Raw genomic sequence first — 17236 nt, 5'->3', positions numbered from 1 at the left:
TGAGCCATTATTTGACACTGGTTTTATATTTAGGGGGTGGAAATGATAGAACATTAAATTTTGACATTGTTTTAGGATGTCCACTAAAATATTAGTTCTATATGGGACATCTATATGTACATTTTCAAAAAGAATTAATGGGGACGTTCAGTGCGTTCCATGTATTGTCTGCTTCTTCCATTGTTAATACTCCCTTCAATAGTGACTCCATATGCATTAGTACTTTTTCTCAGCCAGTTTTTCTCCTTTAACCTTCCAGTCAACAGTGGGAAGTGCAGAAGTACAAGCTAATGGAGAAAGTGTTCATCATGTAACTGTGGTTGTGCGCCCAGGTAATTACATTTTTTATTGTGGGTCTGTGTTTAAAGATCCTTAAAGTGACACTAAAAAATGACTTTTCAAAGTATTACTGTACATTAAAAATTACCTATAAAGCATGTTGATGACTTTAATGTAAGTAATTGTTCCTAAAAAATTTTTTGCCTAACTTACTGTCCCATCTCAACCTGGCAGAGTTTCTAATGCTAGTGGCGTACTGCTGCACAAACATTGGGCACCAGATAGGAAATGTAAAAGCATTTGACAAATAGTGATTTAGCACCAATAAAGGGGGATTGCAGACAAAAGCACTGCCTATGTTCCAGTCTGTTCCAACTTCCTATATTTGAAAATACTTTTATGGCAAAATCATATATTGCATACAAAGACAATGTTATGATGGATGGGATAAAAAGGTTTAATTTCTGGTGCCAATATCTCTTTAAGCAGAATGTTGTTGACTTGTGCTACTGCCCAGGTACAGATTAGCATAGTGGTGATAAATAAGCCCAAAATGCCCTGATCAGTTGATTTGGAGAAGAGTTTTGGCCCAGTTGCTGTGTCATGTCTAGGCTACGAAGTTTTTTGTTTTGTCCTGTTTTATACAGGACATGTAGGCTACAATTTCAAAATTGAACATGGTAACACACAACTGCATATATGATAAAATAACCTTTACGGTGGCACAATGCCATAACTTGTTTTATATATGAATATTTGTTCGGGACAGCAGTGGCTTTCTCTTTGCTACCCTGACATACACATCATTGCTGTTCAGTGTTCTCCTGTTGTGGACTTGTGCGCATCAACATTCACCAATGTGAAACAGGCCTTCATCTTAGAAATTACCCTGGGTTATTTTGTAACCTCTGGGACTATTAGATGCCTTACAGTTGTAATTTATATTTGATGGTCGACCACAAACCCTCTTTTGTTTGAGCCATGATATACCACAAATGTGTTGTATGTGTGATCAGGCTTTACTGCATCCCTGTTCTTTAAATAAAAATACTCTCACACCGGCCATTCTGTTGACTGAAAACACCAGCCTCTGATTTCACCTTCAAATTATATTATACTAAAGATTTGCTTTTGCCACATACAAATATGTTATTGCAGGAGTGTCCATACTTTGCTATTTTTATTGATGTTGTGCCATTATGATCCACATCCATTAGCATTCTGTTTTCATGGAAAATATTACTTCATTATTGATATTTGAAGAAAAATGTATATTTAACTAACAACTATTTCTTATGTAACCTTAATGTAATAAATATCTTTTGAAAATGAAAAGCATGATATAGGAGAGTGATCTAGTTGGCTGTTTGTTAGCTTGAGATCTACTGATCCCAGGCTAAAGGTCTACTGGTAGATCCCGATCTACTTTTTGGGCACCCCTGTTATTGGATCCTTTTTATTTATTTTTTCAATAAATACATGATCAAATATAATTTTTTGTTTAATTAGGTTTTCTTCATGTACTTTAGGACTTGTTTGAAATTAGATGATTTAGGTCAAATTCATATAAAATTAGAAAATTCCAAAGGGTTCACAAACTTTCAAGCACCACTCTAGATCATAAATATGCATCTGGTTGGCAAATTCACTGATGTGATGAAGCCAATATCAAGGTGATTTTTTTAAATATTGAACTTCCCAATCGAATAAACCAAACAAGGGAAAAGTACAAAGTCCCCACTTGATTCAACCCAAGTGAATAATCCAATTGTAATCATGTCAATAAAATGTATTATTGTATTGCAAATGTATTATTCACCCATATAGATTAAAGAGACTGTAACCCATAAAACCATGCTGCAGAGTGTATGGGGACCCGGTCTCCTAATATATATCTATAAAGGTATGGGATCTGTTATCCAGAAGCAATTAACCAAAAAGCTCAAAGTTACAGAAAGCCTGTCACCCATAGACTCTATTTTATCCAAATAATCAAAATTTTTTTAGAAATTCTTTTCTTTTTCTCTCTAATAATAATAATAATAATAATAATAATGTACCTTGTACTTGATCCATACTAAAATATAAGTAATCCTTATTGGAAGCAGAACCAGCCTATTGTGTTTATGTAATGTTTACCTGACTTTCTAGTAGACTTAAGGTATGAAGATACAAATTACAGAAAGATCTGTTATCTGGAAAGTCCATGGTCCCAAGTGCCTTTATTACAATGTATAACGTATAACCACACAGACTGACAAAGTAGCCTTAGTATGTAAAACTTTTAATTGTTTGTGCACTTGCTACTGGGACGATTTATGATTCTTCAGTTGTTTAGCTTTCACAAAATATTTTAAAACTTCCATTGAGTTGTTTGCTCTACCTCCTTCTAGTGGTACTCAAAATATCCTTTACCATCAATTTATTAGAAAGTCTTTGCTGGAGACAATACTTTATGGACAGTAGGATAAGTGCCTTCTCCTACTCTGTGGAAATAGTCATTAGTGCCCCACCCCTCTCCTCTGTCCATCATTGTCTGGTTTATTTATATCTCATGATTCTTGATGGGCAACTACAGAGAGCAGGTGAGAAATGATGGTGCAGCTCTTCTGCTTTGTCTGTCGCTTGGTGGCAGAGGTGAACTGCAGAAAGCAGCTACAACAGGCAGGAGGCAGTGTCCATGATGTATTTCTCTTTTTGGGCACACCAAACAGTAACCTTGTAGGGCAGAATTCAGTTCTTGTTAGCCAGAGCAGAAGCCTCCTGCCACATTCAATTGAGTTGAATGGGATACAGCTGAAATTATGAGCAGATGAGCTTTTAAACCTGCAAATATTGCGGTGCAACACTGTGGGAGGGGATGTGATATCAGCCTTAATCATTGCTCCTTTTTTAATATGGGTATCTTCTAGTCAATATTATGATTACTAAATATAATATATAATTTTATATGCCATTTTCAGATGATGGATCCAAGGCCACCGAAGTGCTGATAAAAGCTTCAGAGAGTCCTTCCCCACCTCTGCCTCATTCAGAAGCTGAGCCAAGCATACCAAATGTATGTGATATTCCAAAAGATAACACTATCTCTGAGTTGACTTCAGACATAATAGAACCCCTAGGTTCAGAAGAAGCAACCCTTGATACTTCTCCACCTCAGGTGGATCTCAATCTCCAGCCTGTGGCTGCTATGATAGAGGATGCAACGCCTGTAGAGGAGGCATCCCCACAGGAGACTGACTTTGCAGAGGCACCCATTATGCAATCAGAGACACCATCCCAGCCACTAGCAGAAGTCTCTAACCCTCAACAGATTTGTAAACTTGATACACAAGTATCTCCTTTGCAACAAGAGGTGTTGCTTACGGAAACTGTTGAACTTAAGTTAAGTAGTCAGGCTCTTCCTACTCCACCTATTTCTGAGCCTGAACCACTTGAACCTGAGGTTCCAACTTCAGAGCCTCTACACGAGGAGATTAGTATAGAGCCTACAGTTTCAATAGAAGAACCACAAGCTAATGGACTGACTGAGGAGACACCAGTATTACTTGTACAGCCGCAGCCAATGTCTGTTTGCCAGACTGAGCCCTCCCTAGAATCCCCTATCGCTCAGCCTGAGGAGCTGCTTCTAACAAATGGAGATGGACCACCTTGCCTACAAGAAAATGATACACCCGATTCACAGGTTGAGGCTCATGTTAGCCCAATAACTGAACCTGAGGACCAGCCTGTGACCATCTCTGATAGCCCACTTGTGGAAGAAGTAGAAAAAACATTGCCCACTGATACAGAAGTTGTGGCTTCAACCCAAGTTGTAAAGCAAAGCTCCGAGAGTCCGTCTCAGGGTAGGTGCTAGAGGAATATGTGTAATTGTAGATATTAGGTGTTGTGGCTTGCTGTTTGACAGTGCACATACACCTGTATACAAAATGGTTTGAAGGTTATTTGCTGTGCTACCATATCTCTGACAATTAGGGTGGGTATGCAAAAATGGTGTTTTAACCACAAAAAGAACATATTTTAAAATTGTCTTGTTTACCAGTCGCTGTTGCTGCACCCAAGAAAAAGAGAAAAATGAAGGACTTGAACAAGAAAGAGGCAGTTGGAGATCTCCTTGATGCATTCAAAGAGGCAGAGGTAAAAATTGCATATAGTGCAGTTCATTTTGTGAATATACTGTACATGTGTGTACTAATTCTGGTCCACTGGATTAGAATTGCAGTTGATGGGTTAGTGTTTCTGCAACATATTTTACATTTCATATTTACAGGCTGGTGCTGGTGATAGCCAGTGTGATGTTGATTCTTCCACTAAGCCTACAAGTGGTGCACCTGAACCAGATCAGAGCCCTTGTGCTCCTCCTGAAGAACAGGATGAAACTTGGGAGGAGAAGGAAGATAAACTGGATGCAGAGAATATCAAACCAGGAGATGTTAAATATAAATACAAAGATGGTAAGGAACGAGTGCAAATAAGTCACACCTCTTAGTACTGGGATTATTGGTGAAGCATATATTGTGCTTTTATTGTGGGCTATCCATTAGCCCTATATACGTTTAATTGAAGATACTTTCTGAATTTTGGAAGAGGTGGCCACCAGCCACCTTTCTCTACTTTTACTTGCTCAAGCCTACTAATATCATTCTAATACATGTACTGCATATATGAAACTTTGTTTCTTATTTTATTAATCTGTCTGTGGCAATCTTTAATGTTACAGATATACGGAATCCAGATGGGGTAATTGAAATTGAAAGTTAATGTTGCAGTATACATATGTTAAGGTAGATAACTAGGTCCCAAGTTATTTAGCCTGTGTTAATGAGAGATCTCTTAAATATGAAATTGAGTTTTTTGCAATTTTTGTCCTGATCAGCTTAATATGTACGATCCAAAGTTCTTTGTGTTGGGTAAAGACAAATACAAAAGCACCAAATTATGCGATTTACTTTAGAAGTCTCCACATATCTTAGGAACCATGTTTAACATGTATCTGCTTTCTATAGAGCAATGGAAACCCCTAAACCCAGAGGAAAAGAAGAGCTATGATCGTGAGTTTCTGCTAGGGTTCCAGTTTATCGTGGCTAGTATGCAGAAACCTGCAAGCCTTCCTCAGATTACTGATGTGGTGCTGGACAAGGTGGGTAGTAATGCCTTTTCAATCCCCCTGTGATAACTTCTATATAGGGATGCACTGAATCCACTAATTTGGATTTGGCGAAAGAATCCTAATTTACATATGCAAATTAGTGGTGGGAAGGGGAAATATTTTACTTCCTTGTTTTGGGACAAAAAGTTAAGACATTTCACTTCCGCCCCCTAATTTGTATATGCAAATCAGGATTACATTCGGCCGATTCCGAATCCTGCTGAAAAAGGCTGAATCCTGAACCGAATCCTGGATTCGTGCATCCCATCTTCTATAATACATTATTTATTTTTCTGTTTTTGGATATTGTTAGGCAAACAAAACTCCACTGCGGCCTTTGGATCCCACACGTCTAACAGGAATGAACTGTGGACCAGATTTTACACCTTCATTTGCCAACCTTGGTCGACCTTCTGTGGGTAACCGCGGACCGGTATGTACTTTTCACACATACCTCCCAGTTACTTTTTACCTGGGATTTATTAAGTTGGTTGGCTATTTAGTAAGGTTGACAGAGTGGGGGAGCTGCTCGCAACATTGCTATAAAATTGATGCCATGCAGATTAAAGGCTGTAATGAAGCTTCGTGAGGGCTGTCCTCTACTAAAAAGTTATTTTTAAGTTTCACTTTCTGTAACACAGGCATTTAGTAGAACATGCATTGCCACTTGTAACTAGTGATGTGTTCTGTATTCTGTTGCAGCAACTAATTTATGTGGTCCTTATCTTTTAAATTCTTTAGATGTACTAACTTTATTGGTCTCTTTTGTTTTATAGCCAGCTGGCATGGGTCCAAGGAGGTCACAGCAGGGTCCACGAAAAGAGCCTCGTAAAATCATTCAAGCAGTATCTTTAAATGAGAATGTACAACTAAACAAAGCTGAGAAGGCATGGAAACCTTTAAACAAGAGATCTGGGGAGGAGGAGGACCCAGAGAATATTAAGACTCAGGTGGGTTGATGCTAGAAAGATTATGAATATGAAACAATTGCATTGTTTTCAAATGACGTGAAACCAGTGGCATACAAACTTTCTGCAACGAGGGCCAAATTTGGCTCTGTGGCAGCCTCCGGCGAGAACTAGCGACTTTTCTGTCATCTCGAGGACACAGGCTCTAGGGTTAAGCTCCACCCTCTAGGAGGCAGGACACTTAGAAGTAATTTGTGAGGGGGCGTGTCCGGGACTCCGACTTAACCCCACACTGCCATAATCCCTCCGTTTTTAAGTGTCCTGCTTACTAGGACGAGGGACAAATCCTTGTCCCCATGAGACAAGACAATCTAACAGAAAATGGGGTGGTCAGGGCTACCTGCACCCTTCAGGGTAACAGAACCCCTCTACGTGGGACAGTCACCGGGGTCATCCCCTAGCCTGAGGGGCTATAATGACCATGAGGACAATTCCTGCCCCCTGTTCATAGGGGAGGCAGAGGGTTCCCACCGGTGCACTGGAAAATGTGAGTAACTATCTAGTACTCCCAGAGGTCAGGGTGCTCCAGATTCCTGTCTGGGTTTTCCTCCACTCTTAACAAACCGGACCATCCCCCAAGCGCATTTAAGAGATTACCGAGCCTTCAGTTCTTCCTTCCTGCACAGTGGGGTGGGGGTTCCGCATGCCGACATCACCTGAGGAGTGGGTAGCTTGCGTTACGTGGCATAGTGAGCCATGCGCCTCTGCTAGAACGCATCCTCCCGATGCGTTCCAGGTGCCATTTTGAGTAAGGCATTGTGGCGCGAAAAACAGGAGTAATAAGTCACTCCATTCCCAGCACACTCTGGAACGGGAAGGGAGCACAGCCACTGGGTGGAACACCAACCCCACAGACACGCTGCTAAGGGGAATCGCACCTGTCTCTTTCCTGATTAATACACAGACACTGAAGGGACACATAACATACTGTCCCTTATCCCGGCCACGCCATATCACTCAGCAGGTTCCAAAGACGCTGCAGCAGGGCAGTAAGCATGGCAGAAGGTAAGGCAGAGACTTTTCCCCAGAGTAGCAGCAACGCAGGTAACTTATTACTCTTGCAAAATTTGCCAATCTAAAATTCCAGGGGGCAAGGGAGAGCCTATTTGCAGGTCTTGTTCCAAGGGGCCCACTCCCATCTCAGGGGCTACCCCTCCCATGACACTTTCTTCAGGGGACTCGCCTCAAGACAACATTGCTCAGGACGGAGCAGCTGGCACCTTTACAGACATACCTGATCCCCCTGTGGGCAGTCCAACTATCTCGGTCACTAGCCTCACTACAGAGTCTACCGTCCATTTCAGACAATTTAGGCCGAGCCCTAGCCAAGTTGGGACAAAGGTCCAGCGGGAAATGTAAAAGGCCACCTATTCCTAAGGGTGACACCGGCGGCCATACCCCCTCCGATGCTTCTTCAGTGGGAGGGGAGGAGTCTCACTCGGAATGTTGAACTTCTAACATCCGATTTTTCCTAAGGAGCAGATGAGGACGACTCTAAGGTCAGAGATGTTCCACACGACATCGACAATATTATCGAGGGAGTGACAGGTGCTAAAGATCATGAAAACTGAGGAACAGCCTTCTGCGACCTTGTTCAAGAGACAACACAAAAGTTTCCCTCACATGAACAATTACTCCATATCATACAGGTAGAGTGGAACTCCCCTGAACGTAAATTTCAGGCCACCCGAAAGTTTTCAAAGTCCTATCCCTTCTCTAAAGATGGTTGATGCCTCCTACTGCCGATGCACCAGTATCCAGACTGTCTAAATCCACAGCCCTGCCTGTCCTTCAAGGACCCAAGTGGCAGGCGGCTTGAAGATTTTTTCAGAGCAATGTACTCATCTGCTGGATCGACCCTTCGCCCAGCATTAGTCTTGGCCTGGGTAGCCAGAGCCATACAGGCATTGTCTGAGTCCCTCATCAGGGATGTACAGGATGGAGTACCCAGGGCGGATCTCATGCCTTCAATAAAATCCATCGCAGAGGCATCAGCATACTTATATGACGCCACCCTAGACACCGCGCAAATAACCGTTCGCACATCGGCTCTTTCGTGGCAGCCCGCAGAACCCTATGGCTAAAGAACTGGACAGCCGACCTCAGTTCAAAGAAATCCCTAACTTCGCTACCCTTCAAGGGGCAACATCTGTTTGGCGAGGAGCTGGAAAAGATAATTTCGCAAGCCACAGGGGGAAAGAGCACATTTCTTCCCCAAAACAAAAGCAGATCCACAGTTTCAGGAAAACGAGGAAAGTTTTTTTCATCCCCAAGGTGGTCTGTTCACAAGATGTAGCAACCCCCCCCAATGCTCTCAATTCCGTTCAGACAAACCACAAGGGCCGTCCATCGTGGAAAAGTAACAAGTTCCACAACAAGTCACAAGGCGAAAAACCAGCCACCGCCTGATGGGCCATCCCCCCCCCGGCAACCAATAGGGGGCAGATTGCTACGATTACGGGAGGTGTGGAACCATTATTCGTCAGACGTCTGGCTCAGCGAAATCATCTCCGAAGGTTATCATCTGGATTTTTCTTTTTACCCTCCCAGAAAATTTATCATGTCCAGAGTACCTGCCAATCACACAAAAGCCCAGGCCTTTTTCGATTGCATTGCCAACATGGAACAAAATGGAGTGATCGTGCCAGTACCTCCATCGGAGACATTCACCGTCTTTTACTCCAATCTGTTCCTGGTCCCAAAGAGGGACGGGTCATTCAGGCCAGTGCTGGATCTCGAATTCCTCAACAAACACGTTCGGTCAGTGCGATTCAAGATGGAAACTCTTCAATCAGTGATTTGAGGGATGGAACCAGGGCTACTTCTGATGTCCCTGGACATCAAGGATGCTTATCTCCACTTACCAATCTGGCCGCCTCACCATTGCTTCCTGAGGTTTGCCTTCAAGAACAGACATTGGCAGTTTGTAGCACTGCCGTTCGGTCCATCCTCAGCCCCCAGAGTCTTCACCAAACTCATCAAAGTGACGGCAGCAACGATAAGAATCCAAGGTATTCGGTGATGCCTTACCTGGACGACCTTCTTATCAAGGCCAGGACAGAAGAAAAGAGCAAACGGGATCTTCATCAATTGGGCCAAATCCAGTCTCCAACCCAGCCACCAGATGTCCCTGGGTCTCGAGTTCAACACCCTAACACAATGGGTATCGCCACCCAGGACAATCAGACCAGAATAATAGACCAGGTCAGTCTACTACTGTCCAACAGACATCCCACTGTCCACTTGGCAATGAGGGTCCTGGGACTCATGGTGTCGGCCATCGAGGCGGTACACTTCGCACAGATATATCTCCGACCATTGCAATCCAACATCCTGTTAGGGTGGAAGGGAGGGTCTCTCTCTCAGACGATCACCCTCCTGCACGCAACAAGAGAATCACTCATCTGGTGGCAAAGTCAAACAAACTTGGCCGCAGGTCAATCCTGGGCAATGCCGGACTGGACTGTAATAACGACAGACGCAAGTCTGCTGGGTTGGGAAGCTACGTGGAACAATCTATCAGTACAAGGTCCATGGTCCCTCGAGGAGTCCAAATTGTATAATAAAATACACTAGAGCTTCGGGCGGTAAGACTAGCACTCACTCGTTGGTCTTGCCATCTTCAAGCAATGTCGGTTCAAGTACAAAGCGACAACTCCACCTCAGTCGCGTACATAAACAGAGAAGGAGGAACCCGCAGCAGGGCAGCCCTAGCGGAAGTACAGCAGATCCTAAGATGGGCGGAGCTCAGTTCAGTGATATTATCTGCCATTCACATACCAGGATTATGCAACACAAAAGCGGATTTCCTAAACCTGAATCAATTAGACCCAGGAGAATGGGAACTTCACCCTGAAACATTTGCGGAGTTGTTAGAAATCTGGGTCCAACCCCAAATCGATCTGATGGCATCCAGAACCAACCGCAAGGTGAACAACTTCTTTGCTCGCTATCGGAATCCAATGGCAATGGGAGTAGATGCCCATGGCCCAAACGTGGAAATTCAACCTTGCATATGTCTTCCCTCCATTTCCCATGCTACCTCGGGTACTGAAGAAAATCAGACAGTCACGGATCACAGTAATTGTGATAGCCCCATATTGGCCCAGGAGGACTTGGTTCTCGGATCTTCAAAAAATGGCCATTGCACAGCCAATTCACCTCACGCCCAGAAGCGATCTTCTGCAGCAGGGTCCCATAGTTCACCACAACCCAGGACTCTCTTCTTTGACAGGATGGTTGTTGAAGCAGCCATTTGGAGACGACAAGGCATAGCCGAAGATGTCATCACCACAATGCTTAAGCTCTGGAAGATGTGAGTTTACGTGATTTATCACCGAGTCTGGCAGAGCTATTGGAACAGGTGCAATGATGTGGGTCTATCGTTCCTAGAATGCAACATTCCAAGGGTGTTGCCCTTTCTTCAAAAAGGACTTCAGTTGGGACTGAAATTGAGTTCCTTGAAAAGTACAAGTTTCAGCCCTTTCAGTGTTATTCCAATCTCGCCTGGGTATGGACAACTCTATCCGTACCTTCCTACGGGGAGCAGCACGCATCGTTCCACCCTTTCGCACTCCAGTTCCTGCATGGGATCTTAATATCATCCTAGACTCTCTACTGGACTCCTGCAAGACTACCCCCAGAGGCTCAAAGGGGGGAGTGGCTTACATGGAAGGTGGTATTCAGAGTAGCGATCTCATCGGCCAGAAGAGTATCGGAGATCAGTGCCCTATCATGTGACCCCTCCCTTCTGGTCTTCCACAAGGACAAGGCAGTACGACACACGGTGCCATCCTTTCTCCCTAAGGTCGTATAATCATTCCACATTAACCAGGAGATCGTGGTACCATCCCTTTGTCCAGAACCCAAGAACGAGAAAGAAGGTCGATTACACAAGCTGGATGTGGTTCAGGTGCTACGCTGGTACTTAGAATGTACTAAACCATTTCAACGGTTTCAAACTCTTTGTGGTCCCCACTGGGCCGTGAAGAGGCATGGCAGCGTCCAAGACTTCCATTGCAAGATGGATCAGAGAGACTATCCGTCAGGCCTATCTATCCAAAGGAATGCCGCCACCTGAGAAGGTTCGGGCACACTCCACAAGGTCCATGGGATCATCCTGGGCATGGCGCCACTCGGCCTCCTTGGATCAGATCTGCAGAGCAGCTACCTGGTCCTCTGTGCATACTTTAACAATTCTACAGCCTAGACAAGTTTTCTTCTGCTAAAGCTGCCTTTGGCCGCAAGGTGCTGCACTCCGTGGTGCAGTAACGTGTCAAAAATCTAATTCGCTCCCATCCTGCTGTTACGGGACTGCTTTAAGTCACCCCTAGAGTCCGTGTCCCCCTGAGACCACAGAGAAAACGGGATTTTTTGACACTCACCTTTAAATCCGTTTCTCTATAGTCGATAGGGGGACACAGGGCTTCCCGATCCTGTGCGAAAATTGACCACGTTGGTCCATAGGAAAGGTTCTCCTGAATTGCTAGTTCTGAAAGTTTATGTTTTAATAATCCCTGTCTTCAGCAGTCTCTTTGGTACAAATTGAGGGATTATGGCAGTGTGGGGTTAAACCTGAGTCCTGGACACGCCCTCTCAAAAATTAGTTCTAATTGCCCTAACCCCTAGAGTCCCTGTGTCCCCCCTATCGACTATAGAGAAACGGATTTAACGGTGAGTATCAAAAAATCCCGTTATCCAGTGACATCCTAACGTCACTCGCAACACGCTAACGTGCGATTACGTCACTGCGCGCAGCCTCCATGGGAAGAAGATAGAGGGCACTGCTCTTTACTCCCATTTTCAGGAGCAAAAAAAGTACCGGATCCTGGGTCGGACTGGCTAGTTGGGTGCCAATGCCACAGTTTTTAAACAGTCAGAGCTGAGCATGTGGTAGGCCTGGGCCAAGGCGGCCTTTCCCCAAGTAGGCCTGCCCATGAATGATCGATTCCTTGTTCAAGGCTGCGGTCCATTGTAAATTTGAAAATGGGCCGCAATTGGCCCACAGACTAGACTTTGGACATCCCTTCATTAAACAGTAGTATTTTGTGATTAAACTGCTGTTCCGTGCTTATTTAATTTCTGTTCTTCTCACATCAGTGTTATTTGTGAATTAAATTTTTGCCTAGACGTTGTCTTGTTAACCTTAAATTCTTATTTCTTTGGTTTCTTAGGAATTATTTCGGAGGGTGCGCAGTATCTTGAATAAGCTGACACCCCAGATGTTCCAGCAGCTGATGAAGCAAGTCACTGACCTGGCCATTGATACTGAAGATCGTCTTAAGGGTGTCATTGACCTAATATTTGAAAAAGCCATTTCAGAACCCAGTTTCTCTGTAGCATATGCCAACATGTGTCGATGCCTTATGGGGGTAAGACTTACTGGAATGAAAGCCATGATCATATAGGTTAATGTGTACCTTAGTGAAAGCGCCACAGTCACCTGGTACAGCATACTACAACATCTGAGCAGAAAACTTGGCATTTGTTGCAGAAACCCATCAAATGATTTGCCTGTATGCTCTTTCTTTAAATGAGCAGTATATCCCCTTGTTCAATATGAGCTCAATGAATAAGACTTGTGCTAAGCATAATTTGTATATTTTAATTCTGAAAAATCAATCTTTTTGTTATCTTTAATCAGGGAGTATGAAGCTACCCAACGTTTTTTTAGTCCTTGCAAAGTTATATACTCCTCTCCCTTCACCCTCTGTTGTGACTGTTTTCTGGACACAAGTCCATTGTGTAGAAGGGTTTTCTCTGCACTGGTATCTAATGACCAAGTATGTAGCTTCGGTTTCATTGTTTGGCCTGTTTAGCTATAGAAATAAAAAACATAGATTTGATTATTATGATTAAAACAGAAACGAAAAGTATGTTCTGCGTAAGCTCTGTGAATCTAAATCAATCTGAACAGGGGCTTTGCTGTACTGTCTGTTACTTTGCTTTATCACCAGCAGGTTGATTACTTATTGTATTTTATGGAAACACTTTTTATGCATGTGCCTGCAATCTTGTATCTACGCTCATATTCACTTTTTGTTATATAGCTTAAAGTTTCAACCACTGACAAGCCAGGTGTTACAGTCAACTTCCGCAAGTTGTTACTGAATCGGTGCCAGAAAGAGTTTGAGAAGGATAAGGATGATGATGAAGTGTTTGAGAAGAAACAAAAAGAATTGGAAGCTGCTGCTTCGGTAAATATAATTTTTTTTTCTTCGCATTTTCCTTGTTATGAAGATTTTTCCCCCATGCTATACTAATCTGGAGTAGATGCTCCCATATGTAACCATATGTTGTTTTTTATTCTCACATCAATCCTTACTTGTCTACAGCCTGAGGAAAAAGCACGTTTGACAGAGGAACTGACTGAAGCCCGTGACAGTGCTAGACGTCGTTCATTGGGGAACATCAAGTTTATTGGGGAACTGTTTAAGTTAAAAATGCTGACTGAAGCTATAATGCATGATTGTGTGGTGAAGCTTTTAAAAAATCATGATGAGGAATCTTTGGAGTGCCTTTGCCGATTGCTCTCCACCATTGGCAAGGACCTGGATTTTGAGAGAGCAAAGGTCAGCATAACACTTCCCTTTTAATTCCATTGTTTCGTCTATCTATTATTTGCAGTATCACCTTTTTGCTACACCATCTCATTCTTTCTTTTTATAACTTGTTCCTTTGCAGCCACGTATGGACCAGTACTTCAACCAGATGGATAAAATTATTAAGGAGCGAAAGACATCTTCACGGATTAGATTCATGCTGCAGGATGTAATTGATTTGCGGCTGGTAAGTCCCACATTCTGTTTTTGCAAAAATCTCACTATAGCTCAATATGTTTCCATATATCCCGGTCACATAGGATGAATAAATAACTACTTAATTTCAACCAAGCTGCTATACCTAGATGGCACACTGCTAAACACTATTCCCTCCACTTATTGCTGATTCACCTTTTCTTTTTGTTCTGCCTTGCAGTGTAATTGGGTGCCTCGTCGTGCAGACCAGGGACCTAAAACCATAGATCAGATTCATAAAGAAGCAGAAATGGAAAAGCAGAGGGAGCAGGTTAAGGTGCAGCAATTAATGTCCAAACCAGACAAGCGACGAGAGCCCCAAGGACGACCTACTGGAAGCCGTGGTAACCAGCCTGCAGATGATGGCTGGAATACCGTGCCTATTAGTAAGAGCAGCCGTCCAATTGACACCAGTAGGATCACAAAAATAACAAAGGTGAGATCATTAGAAATGTTGTGCAATAGCTTCGTAGGTTAAATAACTGCCAAGACTCTGAGTAGAGTCACTGAGTATTTATAACATTTTGTTCATTTCACAGCTTGGTGCTATTGATTCAAATCAATTGCTTGCCCCAGGGGGACGTCTGAGTTGGGGTAAAGGAAGTAGTGGAGGAACTGGAACCAAACCAGCAGAAACAGGTATTGGCATTTTAAGGGGAAGACAATTAAGCTGGCTCTAGTCCTTCTAAAAATTTGATGAAAACATTATTTAAAGCACAAAACTATACATTTGCTGAACTATAGCTCACCCAAGGGGAGAAGTGACCTGGGTGTAGAAACCCCAGGTCGGACACTTCAAACACTCAATTCAAACGAACACAATGTGCTTTAAAGTCTAAGCTCACTCACCAAATCCGGTCGTTGGCCCGGGTGCTGTGCCCCGAACCCATAGCTTGAGGCGATAATTACATCAAAGAAAGTGCACGTACTCCTGCAGCCAGCCGGTGAGGTAAAAGGAGAAGCTTTATTCCATTGTATTAAGTCAATCGTCCTAACGCGCTTTGTATCACTGGATACGTAATCATAGTGATTACGTATCTAGTGATATGAAACGCGTTAGGACAATTTTAATAATTATTGGCATTTTATCCTTCATAGTCCTAGGTATGGAAGTATGAGTAGCAAATAATCATGTCTTCTTAAAATGCAGCTCCAGAATCTAGTCGACCAGCCACGAGCACCTTGAATCGGTTTTCTGCCTTACAACAGTCAGCAGCTGAAAGTCAAGATGCTAGAAGACCTTTGCACCGGTAAGGACTTTCTGCAGTGTATTCTTGATAAAGTTAAATATATTAAAAAATATATCTTTTATATGCATATACTTTGTGTTAAGAATAGCAGTCTGACATTACTAACCTGATCAATCATTAATTTTGGTAAAAATTATATTTCTTCATGGCAAATAATTTACTAGTTGGTGTTGTAGAGTGATAGAAAACACAGATCCAACAGTCATGACATGCAAGCTGCTGATTCTGTGTAATTGAATCATTCATTGAGGCATGCTCAAAATAACAGCTTGTACCAAATAGAAGTGTTGCAGTTCAATTAGTGAGGTCCTTCATTCTGTGAAAAAAACAGATGTCAATTAAGGCCCTTGTTAAAGGAAGGAAGGCAGCAAATGTTGTGAATGCATTTCTCTCTGAAAATATGAGTGAAATGGGTCGTTCCGGACATTGTTCAAAAGAACAGCATACTTCGATTAAAGTTGATTGGAGAAGAACACCTATAAAGGAGTGCAGAAAATGATAGGCTCCTCGGCTAAAATTATTTCACATGCTTTGAAATGGCAACTGAAACCTGAGAGAGGCGGAAGAAAATGGAAAACTACAATTTGAATGAATAGAATAGCCAAAATGGCAAAGACTCTGCTAATCGGCTTGAGGAAGATCAAAGAAGGTCTTAAGTTACCTGTGAGTAGTTATAATTAGAAGACACCTATGTGAAGCCAAGATTTAGAAGCCCCTGCAAAGTGCAATTGTTGGAAGAAAAAAATAAGACTTGCTGAAGAACTTACAATTTGCCAAAGACCATGTTGACTGGCCTAAGAGAAATGGTGCAACATTTTGTGGACTGATAAAGCAAGGCTTTTCCTTTTGGGTCTAGTGGCCCCAGACAACCCCCAAACACTGAATTCAAGCCACAGTACACTGTGAAGACTGTGAAGCATGGTGACAAAAGCATCATGAAATGAGTAGGTTTCTTATGCTATGGTGTTGGGCCTGTTTATCACATACCAGGGATCATGGATCAGTTTCAATACATAAAAATAAAGGAGAGGTCATGTTGCCTTATGTTGAATAGGAAATGCCCTTGAAATAGTTGTTACAACAAGACAAGACCCCAAACACACCAGTAAACGATCAAAATCTTGGTTCCAGACCAACAAGATTGACTTAATCCAATAGAAAACTTGTGGGGCAACATCAAAAATGCTGTTAATGAGGCAAAACCAGGAAATGCAGAAGAATCGTGGAATATAACAGGTGCCAAAAGTTAGTTGACTCCGTGCAACACAGATGTGTATCAGTTCTCAGAAACCGTGGTTATACAACGAAATAAATATTCAGTGATTCAAGGAAAGCAAAACCTTGAAACATTTTTCAGTTTATTCCGTATGTTCGAGTTTGTAAAGAAGAATGCAGACATTGCATTTTTTATTTTTTTAAATAGTCTATAATTCCATTTTCTTCACTTTCTTTAAAGGAATAACACACACATTTGAAATAAAATGTTTAGTGTTCCCAATGCATTTGCATGTATGAAAATAAAAGTTATTATAAGGATTGAGCTTTATTCACTTTTCACACTGCTATTATTTTGAACACAGCAGTATTATAGTGCAGATGTAAAAATTTGGTAGTGATTAATAGTGTATAATGGTGCATGGTTTGTAAGCTGGTAGAATCTGAATCATTACTAGATATCTCTTCTACTTGTGGTGTTTACTCTGCTTTGTGGGCTTGTGCCTGACGGGAACTGATAAGAGAATAATTTAAAATATTAAATTGTGTCCACATTTAATATGACACATTGTTGTATGT

At 42.4% G+C, this 17236-nt stretch overlaps 1 protein-coding gene across 7 annotated transcripts in view; it reads left to right on the top strand.

The window, feature by feature from the left end:
* eif4g1.S (eukaryotic translation initiation factor 4 gamma, 1 S homeolog) overlaps positions 1 to 17236 on the top strand; it is a 43671-nt gene that overhangs the window by 18441 nt on the left and 7994 nt on the right. For 6 of the 7 annotated variants that reach the window (XM_018264558.2, XM_018264556.2, XM_018264553.2 and 3 more), the window contains 14 exons: positions 260 to 332; positions 3243 to 4124; positions 4322 to 4416; positions 4550 to 4733; positions 5286 to 5419; positions 5742 to 5861; positions 6205 to 6378; positions 12570 to 12767; positions 13446 to 13592; positions 13731 to 13967; positions 14080 to 14184; positions 14374 to 14628; positions 14732 to 14831; positions 15343 to 15442. In XM_018264558.2, the coding sequence (XP_018120047.1) occupies positions 260 to 332; positions 3243 to 4124; positions 4322 to 4416; positions 4550 to 4733; positions 5286 to 5419; positions 5742 to 5861; positions 6205 to 6378; positions 12570 to 12767; positions 13446 to 13592; positions 13731 to 13967; positions 14080 to 14184; positions 14374 to 14628; positions 14732 to 14831; positions 15343 to 15442 (2804 nt within the window). 7 annotated transcript variants of the gene reach the window in all.

The sequence above is a fragment of the Xenopus laevis genome, chromosome 5S (genome assembly GCF_017654675.1).
Source record: "Xenopus laevis strain J_2021 chromosome 5S, Xenopus_laevis_v10.1, whole genome shotgun sequence".
NCBI classification, from domain to species: Eukaryota; Metazoa; Chordata; class Amphibia; order Anura; family Pipidae; genus Xenopus; species Xenopus laevis.
The sequence above is the reverse complement of the archived record's forward strand: the minus strand, read 5'-3'. Positions and strand labels throughout refer to the sequence as shown.